General features: G+C 48.0%; 1 protein-coding gene across 1 annotated transcript in view; it reads right to left on the bottom strand.

Moving 5' to 3' along the window:
- dok4 (docking protein 4) overlaps positions 1-10000 on the bottom strand; it is a 55008-nt gene that overhangs the window by 19611 nt on the left and 25397 nt on the right. Inside the window, exon 2 of the mRNA XM_076287322.1 lies at positions 1745-2072. Coding sequence (XP_076143437.1) covers positions 1745-1810 — 66 coding nt within the window. The 5' untranslated portion in view covers positions 1811-2072. The remainder of the gene's footprint in view (positions 1-1744; positions 2073-10000) is intronic.

Here is a 10000-nt window from a genome sequence, read left to right as displayed (position 1 = left end):
AGTCAGGTTAACCAGTAACAGGGCCCATGGGCAACACAACCACTGAACCAGCATTAGCTATATAGCCCATTAGCATCTCTGTGCTCCTGGGGGGCTAATAAAGTTGAACAGATGTTCTGGTGAAAAAGAGGAAGAAGCCTTAATCCCTGTTGTCTGCCTGCACGCAACAAACTTATAAGCTGTTTACCAAGCCCATGGCCACGTAGGCGGACCAGCGTTTTCCAGTTGCCATGGGAACTGTTGCATTCTAGAGCGCTCTGACGCTGGTGAGCATTAGCTGAGGATGCCTTCAGTTTAAGAGCTCTCTCTCTCATTCTGAAAACACACAACCCCCCATTTTTAGCTGGACAAAGATGCGAGTCACTGAGGCATCCAGCAGGAAAACCCTCGCCATCATCCACGATGACTCCACCGTGCGACGGCACAATGCCACCGGCCCGTCAAATAACTCAAGCGGTCTGCGGTGACATGCACAGAGCACAGAGAACATTTGCATTCTGAGACAAAAAGCCCTCTGCTCTCCTAACATTTCTATTAAAACGCTGAATTGGTGTATAACCAGCAGCGTGTGTGTCGGCGTGTGTGAGTGTGTGTGTGTGTGTTGTATGTGTGTTGTGCATGTGTGTGTGTGTGTGTGTGTGTGTGTGTGTGTGTGTGTGTGTGTGTGTGACTCAGTGAAGGTTGTTGTTTTCTCTTCTCAGGTGTACACAGGCACTTCTGCTCTGTTTGCCCCGGGCTAAGCCTGGTCCTGGACACACGGTATAAATCACCCCATACATGCGCTGTTCATTACGTAAACGACCTGCCCGTTTCCCCTGATGTGTTTTCTCCACTGGATGGCTTCAGTGGATGAATTCCAATTCATTAACTATGAATGAGAGTCGTTAGCTGATCCTCTTACCTGTCACTTCGTCTGGAGGCTACTTAGTGCAACAAAAAAAAGAAGAAAAAAAAAAAAACCGCAGAACGCAGTCCAAACACTCAGCTGAGGACAGCATGGCAGAGAATCCCGAGCAATCCTTTAATCCGCCACAGATTCTAATAATTCTCCCATTCAGCAAATCTGGAAGCATAAATCTTTAATGATCTCATTACTCTGATTCATCATTGCATTGCCGTTAATGAGGCTCTGAGTCATGCTCCGAGTCTTGCAGTGGACTCCACAGAGGCCAGTCTCGCACAAGATGAATGGGAGAGTGGGCTGCGAGGGCCTTCAGATGGCGGCACACTCGTTTTGACACTCCATTTGATCTTAACTACCCAAAAGTTTGTCTAACAACTCAACCAAATTGCTCTTGCAAGTAGAGATCATTGGAGTCCTTTTATGTTTAGGTTATGAGACGTTTGAAATGCTTGCCATGCAGTCGAGTTACAAACACGGAGAAACAATAGAATGCCTCTTGCTTTCTCAGTGTTGTCATTGCACAGAGCATACAGTCCTTGACCAGCTCCACCTCCACCTGAGACAACTCCACAGGGCCAAACACAGTAAGTCACAATCAGTATTGTACCCTTGTCATCGGTCAATTTAATCAGTACACCTCGCAGTCAGGCATCTATCATCTACACACAAATACATCTACGCACATCACACAATTACATACTAATTACACACACTGACAGATGCACAAACCAGATTTCTCTCTCTCTCTCTCTCTCTCTCTCACACACACACACACACACACACACACACACACACACACACACACACACACACACAGAGACACCCTGGGTGAGAGCTTACCCCCAGCTTCCTGCTGCGCATGCGCACGTAGCCCTGCTTGACTATATCATTGAAGTTGGAGGCCATCTCGGTGGCAGCCCTGACCAGGTGGAGCTGATGGAGCCGAGCATCCAGTCCCTCAGCCGTCGCCTCCCCTTCCTCCACCTCCACCTCCTCCTCCTCTCCCACTCCTCCTCCTCCTGCTCCTGCTCCTGGAGCCTGTGCTCCTCCTGGGTGCTCGTCCCTCGCCTCCGTGTGGGCTCCTTCCCTTTCCTGCCCGACACAACGCCAGGGTCTCACTCGCGTGCCATCACGAGCCCGTCGCTCTGCATGCTCTCCTCACAGCAGCCTGGGAAACACAGAGAGAGAGGGAGAGAGAGAGAGAGAGGGAGAGAGAGGGACAGAGAGAGAGAGGGACAGAGAGAGAGAGAGAGGGACAGAGAGAGAGAGAGACAGAGAGAGAGGGACAGAGAGAGAGAGAGAGAGAGAGAGAGAGAGAGAGAGAGAGAGAGAGAGGGACAGAGAGAGAGAGAGGGACAGAGAGAGAGAGAGACAGAGAGAGAGGGACAGAGAGAGAGAGAGAGAGAGAGAGAGAGAGAGAGAGAGAGTTGAGGGGAAAAGGAGGGAATCTATTATTTATAAAAATGTCAGAGGAGAATAGCGGTGACTCGCACAGACGCGCAGCATTATCATACATTATTGACCAACCCGGCCAGACAACCCCCCACCCCTCCTCGCCGTCTGCAGAAAGTGCAGCCCGGCCGCTGCGTGACATCGCTCAGTCAAACAGCCCAACACTTTCAGGGTCAGTGGAACTGGGACGAGCGAGCGAGAGGAGCGGGCAGGCAAGCGAGCGGGCGGGAGGCGCCCCAGCGGAGGACTGGCATGGAAAAAAACTGCAGTCGGAGCAAACAATGAGGTCTGCTTAAACGCGTCTCCGAGTGACATATTTCACTGGATTATGATCCATAATTATAGCCTGGGGCCCGTGTTTCCTTCTAAGCCCTATTTATCTAATGGGTAGTCGCGCGTTTTTGTCTGCGCTGTGGAGAGAGCAGGCTGCCCACCACTGTCTGAGGTTTCAGCCAATCAAGCAGAGTCGTCTGAGCCTCCTCAGCTCCGAGGTTCCGTCCTTCCAGTCAAACGTTTTACGTCATGGCAATCCAGCAAAGCTTATTAGCTCTAAGTGGGCTGTTAGCAGTGGAATATAGAGTGTAAAAAAAGAGTACATGAGCAGCAGTATGTGTTGCCCGTGAAAATGGCAACCTTGCAGTTCCTGTACAACCCAGTTCTTACTGCGCTCCTCAGAACGCCAGTGTATATAGGCCAATTAGAAATAGGTCAAAAAAGGGAAAATGGAAGTTAATAGCCATTAAACTGGCCATTAAGTACCTCAACCAGCCATTCCGTGGTCAGTGAAAAGGCCACTTACATTTGAACCTTTGGCCTTTTAGCACATTTATATGCTAGATGGAATGGATATTCCATGGAAATTCAGTGTTACAGCCATAACCATTTAGCGCCCAAACCACGGTGACACTGCAACCAACGTCAGTCTCACTCCCATTTCTTGTATCTCACTGGCACCTCGGTCATCATATGCCGCTTGGTGTTGTGTCGGCAGTAGGTACATGAGCCAGTCGGAGACTGCCAGGGTCCAGGACAGATAAAAACATCATCATCATCATCATCTTCTCCTTTGTCGTCGGCATGCTCCGCCACGCGACCCGTTTCTCCAAAGAGACGGCGGTAAATCTGCCCCACTACAGTGAAGCTCCGACATTAAAGTTTAACAAGGCTCTCATTAAGTGCCACAGAGGCTGGCTAATCGCTCACGGCGCTGTAGGTTTTTCAAAGTGGCACACACACACACACAGATACAGACACATACGCACACACACACAAGGAGGATGGACGCCTTTAAAACACATCCATCCCCTGATCACACAGGTTCTTTGTCTTATGCAATGCCCCCCCCATCAACATGCCACCACGGCTATTTTTGGGGGGGAAAAAAATCATAAAATATGAACCTATCGCAGCCATGTGTACATTTCTCAGATGTACAGAAACCGACCGCTGGAAACATGACTGCTGATCTCTCGGATCATTACAAAAGAAGGTTGAGGGGAAGACGAGAGGTAAGACAAATCCTTCCTTCCTGGCCCGTACTGGGCGCCTTTATTCTGAAGGCCACCAGAGCGTTCCCCTGGGGTCTGCTACACGCTGAGCCACGCTGGGGTGGTGAAGGAGGAGGAGGAGGAAGACCTTGATGTAGGCGCTCCTCAGAATGATGAATTGTGGGAGGTGAAGCGAGGAGCCCTTGAACAGATAAAAACTCTTTAAATGGCAGTCGGACCAACCCACAAATCACAGCCGGATGAACTGAATCAATTCACCTCAGCACACAGGAGGATCTCAGTCAAGGCCACTTCAGACAAGAGCAGAACAACACCGACCTGATACAGAAAAGCCAAACTCACACACACACACACACACACACACACACACACACACACACACACACACACACACACAAAACCTCACATACATTAATAGGGAAATGGACTAAACCACAATACATACAATATGCAGCAATGTGCAGCACACTGAGAAAGAGTGTTACACTGGCTAACACTGCTAGCCATTCAGTACTGTGGCTCAGGCCTCTTATTCTGCAAGACACTGATTATCCCACCCTCTCAACTAAGAGCGAGTGAGTGCGTGGAAAGACTGAGAGAGCAATAATGAGAGAGAGAGAGAGAGGGAGGGAAAGACAGAGAGAAAGAGGGAGAGAGAGAGGGAAGGGAAAGTGAGGGAGAGAGAGAGAGAGAGGGTGCAGATCAATAGATAGAGTCCAGGCCCACAACAGGGGACAGGCGGTTATAACCACATGTGGCTTACAAAAGAGGACGCTCGATTGATCGCGATCTTACAACCAGCACGGCTCTCAACCCCTACTGCCCCCTCCACTGCCCCTGCACCTCCACCCTCCCCCGCACCAACTCAATAATCGTCAGCAAGTGCTGATCCGCAGCTTTTTTCCCCAATCAATAACCATCAACACCTTTTCTCACTCATGGATGGGCAATGGCGTAGCCCCAGGAGCTTGCATGATGCATGCACCCAACCTATTGCGTGAGTGAGTGTGTATGGTTTCGTGTGTGTGTGTGTGTGTGTGTGTGTGTGTGTGTGTGTGTGTGTGTGTGTGTGTGTGTGTGTGTGCGTGTGTGTGCGCTTGAGCTCACACATGGTGTGTGTTCAACACCTAGAAAGGACGACACACAGTATCCGGTGAGTAAAATCAATGGGAAAGGCAAACTGTGATCTCCGGGAGAACATTGCTGCTGCTGCTGCTGCTGCTGTGCTCTTGGGCAGCTCCACCACAGCAGCCCTACCCTGCCTTGCCTTGCCGTGCCATGCCGTGCCTTGCCTTGCCGTGCCATGCCTTGATCTCCGTTCTGCTCTGCTCTTCCTGGTGCATTGATTTGATCAAGGGGAGGCTGTTTAAAGGCCGGCCACACAGGCATGCTCTCTCACCCCTCATTACATGCACTCATCAACCACGCCATATCACAGGAGCCAGCGGCCAGGTGGGAGAAATGCTAATTGGTCATAACGAATTCAGAAAACCAAGCAAGCCACCTCAACTCTCTCTCACACACTCACACACACACATCATTTAATTATTCATTTGAATCTACCACTCACACTTCCATTTTGATAGATGTGATATACTGTATAATTATATAATTATTACAGGAAAAAACACCACCTACATCACACGATGAGGATAGCCGTTATAGCTGAAGCGTTGCAGAGATGAGCAGCCCAGGTCTTTTCTGTGATAGGCCTGACAATTGCAGTGCTCTAGCTGGCAGTTTGTGACCACACCCAGGATTTCCAAATAGTGCAGCAGGTTAAGTCCATATTCCAGGACAATCGTTCACTTTGTGATACAAGCACCAAAATTGGCATGAATAATCACTAGAACCTACTTTTTAAGGAAAGCACATTAGCCACCTGAACATCAAATGTAAGAAAAAAGTTTTTTTTTGCTGTAGAACTTTAATGGCTGGGCGTATTTACATGATCTAGGCATCAATTTGTATGTATTTTAACATGGCAAAATAAATGGTGCAAAGAAAGAAATCTATTTCAAGGCTAGTTTCCAAGATGGCGGCCAGAAATAGTTGGACTGCACTCGAAAATCGTTTATCGAAGCTCACTCTCGAATATCGTTGATCCTCTTTCTCACTCGAATATCATTTATTCTCTCTCTCGAATATCGATCAAGGCCATACTTCTTTAAGTTGGGAAGGCTGGTGTGAGAAGAGGCAGATGAAGAGTCCACAGTTTCATTTCTGGGAGCTTGTGATGTCAATGCAATTGGTGATGTTCTCTTTGATCAGGTCTTTCAGAGAAGCAAACTTCACTTTGTATTGTCAATCATTGTCTGCACTCATCCCCTTCTTCTTTGCAAACAAGAATGTCAACTATGCACTATGGCTTTCCATACACCTTAGAGCCATGGTTTCTTTACAACAAACACATCCTCAGTTGGCCAATGAATTTCAGCAAGGGAACTGTGTGGTCCACAAGACCCACAGAGTTTTTGGGATTGGCTTTTGCCCATAAACAGGCCAATGCAATTGTCAAAGGTGATGGTGGTGCCATTGAAATAACTGAGAACCCATCAGTCCTAATGATGGTATCTGGACCAGAGTTTAGTTATTTGGTTTCTCAGTATGAGTCTGCATCTCAGGCCAAAGTAGCTAGGGAAGATATGCGACACCATGAACAGACTAAGCAGTCTCGGGAATCCTTCACAGACAAGGTCCAGAAGTTGTTTGGTGTGATGAAGGACCTGGGCAACCCTTTTTAGGAGGAGTCCAGAGATCTTTATATATAGTATAATGGCCTTCAATGGTGCCATCTTGGAAAATGGCGGCCGTATTGGATTTTTTGCGTGGCTAATATGCTTTTTGGATAAAGTGGGTCCCAAATAATATTTGTGCCAAGTTTGATGCTTGTATCACAAAGTGAACGATTGTTTCACTAATCTGCCGCACTACAAAATGGCAGAACCATATTCACCTTAACCTTCACCTCAACCGTCACAAGGGCCTAAAAAAATATATACAGGCAATATACAGGTATCTAAAATGCAATAGCAGTCCTGGCAATACACACACACACACACACCCACACACACACACACACACACACACACACACACACACACACACACACACACACCCACACCCACACACACACACACACCTCAGCACTACCTCAGTTTTTTTACTGTTAACACATGTCCTCGGTCAATAAGCTACAAAACTGCTCGTCAAATAAATGTGCTGGGAGAGAGATAGAGAGGGGGATAGAGGGATATAGGGGGAGAGAGCAGAAAGAGAGGGATGAAGGGGGAGAGAGGAGGGCTGGGGAGGAGTGGGGCAGTTGCACAGCAGAGAGGATGAGGACTGACGGAGAACAAGGCAGACAACACCTGCTATCATTACTAAAAGCTGCTATTGACAGAGAGCAGGGACACCTGGATGTGTGTGTGTGCGCTGCAGTGTGTGTTTTGCTGACAGGATAATGACAGGCAGAGGAGCCAGTGCAGACGGTCGTCGCGTCTGAAAGCCGTGCTGGTCAAGCTGAGGAGTCATTTGTTAAATCCTCTCTCTCTCACGGCTGACATGATTTACACAGCGGCGACAGCGGAGAACACACACCTCACCACGCGCCGAAACTCCACGGGCCCACGCCACGCCGCAAACGCCGCGTCAGCTGGGCCATAATGAGCAGCTTAGCATGAGAAGGACATGATGGCTGGCTGTCAGCGTCCACCTGACGGCTCAGCACACTATCCCGCTATTAACGACAGCATTACAAGACAGCTGGAAGCAGCCGTGCTATTAGCCGTGTAAATAGCCAAACAGCCAAACAGTAAACAGCCAAAACGTCTCTGGCGCGGGCTGTTGCGTCAGGCCACGGGATCAGCTGGAGGACTGTTTGAGTTGAAGGCGGCGCACCGCTGCTTTTGAAACCCAAGCCGTGGATTATAAACCTATACCCTGGGGTGTCGGGGGAAATAATGGAAGACATTTTAAAAAGCTCTGCGCACTTCTCTCTTCAAATATGCCCTACATTGCCATGAAAACGAAACGCTGCCTGCCTGCCTGGGAGAAAAGGAGGAACAGTTACTCTTCAGTTTAATGACGGCTCGGTAAAAAAAACGTGCTTCAGGTTCTGAGCTGAGGTCAGTGAGGCTTGTTCACCATTCCCATTAAGAGTGTCCCACTCCTCGAGAGAGGACTCTTTAGTTATCTGCCCCTTTCGGTGGCAGAATAAGAGGCCCTTTTTGTTCCGGCTGTCACGCTTGTTTGAGGAGTATAACATGGGAGGTGGAGAGGACCAGAGGATCACACACACACACACACACAGAGCTGTGGGTGAATGTGGTAGAAAATGGGCTCAGACACTCAAGAGGGGGAGCACAATTTAGTTTCAGATTCATTTACACTCAGCCCTTCCAATCCATCGTCCACCTTTTAGCCTCCATCTCCTCTCCTACTTCTCTCTCTCTCTCTCTGCCCCCCTCTTTCTCTCTCTCTCTCTCTCTCTCTCCATAGACTATCCTGTAATATTTCATACTCATGCTTTTCTATGAAACATTCTATCTCTGCTCTCACTCTCACCCTCTCTCGCTCTCTCTCTGTGCTGTTCAGTAAGTGAGAGACAGACTGTGATGTGTGAAAGCCCTGTGGCGGTGGATGACCTCTGTGACCTGCTGCTGTTTGAGCCCCAGGAGCGACTGGCGTCTGTCTCCACAGAGGCCACTGATGCAGTGGCGGCCATTAATCACAGGTGCTTTTACTTGACAGTAGCCTGTGTCTCCTACCACATAACTACCTTACCTGATGACTACCATACCTCCCACAGGTACATACACCCATACACACCCAGAGCACACACACACACACACATGTACATGTACATGTACACACACACACACACACACACACACACACACACACACACACACACACATCTGGCCAACAGGTTGTATTTCATCTCACTCTAAGCCAATCATATATCACAGCAGATCTGGAGAGACAGCTTGCCAGGTGTGTTTTAAGCTTCATTCCACTACATCTATACAGGCCCACTCCAATTCCGTACCTGGTCCTCTACATCAGCAGCATGTACAAATATAACCCACACCCAGAGATGTTCCACCACATTCCTTTACAAAACACTTTAAACTCTCTATCATGGAATATGAGCTGCATGTACAGAGGAGGTAGGAATTACAAATGTCTAGCACCACAGAAAAGGCTCCACTGGATAAAGGACCCGCCGTCAGTCAACCCTGCGGTATAGCACAGCTGGGCGCAGGTCAGGAGCTGGAAAAGCTCTTCTGAGTTCAACTAGACAACTGAGTCAGTTACAACGGCGCAAATGAAACAGGTACTCTGGTACACACACACAAACAACACACACACACACACACACACACAGCAGGGGGCCAGTCAGACCATCACCTGCTACACTGCACTCAAGACAAGAGTGACTATTACTGCCCAGGAGGAAGAAAAGGTGAAGGATAGAAGTGTGAAACAGATATAGGGAAAGAGAGAGAAAGAGATAGAGACAGAGAAAAAGTGAGAGAGAGAGAAAGAGAAAATCCTGGTTGAAAATTGCCAAGAGAGCAAAGAATATGTGGTCACTACATAACAGGTGAGGTTGAGACTGAGGTGCACTTTCTTCTTTACTGTGAGAAACTATACGGATGTCATACTTTGACAAGCTTACAAGCCTTATCCCAGGGTCCCGAAATTTAGAAGAACAAGAAATAATGGCAGTCTTACAAGGACAGACAGCAAGTCTTGCTGCCAGATACATCACTGAATGCCATAAGGCAAGGGACAGTGGTTCAATAAATATTACCTCTATACAGCATCTATCCGTATTATTGCAAACACTGTGCAAGACAAACATCATACATGCACACACACAAACACACACACACATGCACACACACACACACACACACACACAAAACACATACACACACTACACATTCACGAGTTTGTTTGTTAATCTTGGATGCATATCTATTTACCATGTACTGTATTCTACTGTAAGCATTTTCTATGTAACATGTTCTGCTTTGGCAATGCAAAATATGTGTCATGCTAATAAAGCTTGAATTGATTAGAATTGAATTGAATTGAAAGAGAGAGGAAGAGATAGAGTGAAAGAGAG

This window comes from Alosa pseudoharengus, unplaced genomic scaffold (assembly GCF_046254945.1).
Source record: "Alosa pseudoharengus isolate Yale_2024_CS ecotype anadromous, Long Island Sound unplaced genomic scaffold, YU_APseudo_1.1 YU_APseudo_1.1_scf_16, whole genome shotgun sequence".
NCBI lineage: Eukaryota > Metazoa > Chordata > Actinopteri > Clupeiformes > Clupeidae > Alosa > Alosa pseudoharengus.
Note: the sequence above shows the minus strand (reverse complement) of the source record. Positions and strands in the feature narration are given on the sequence as shown.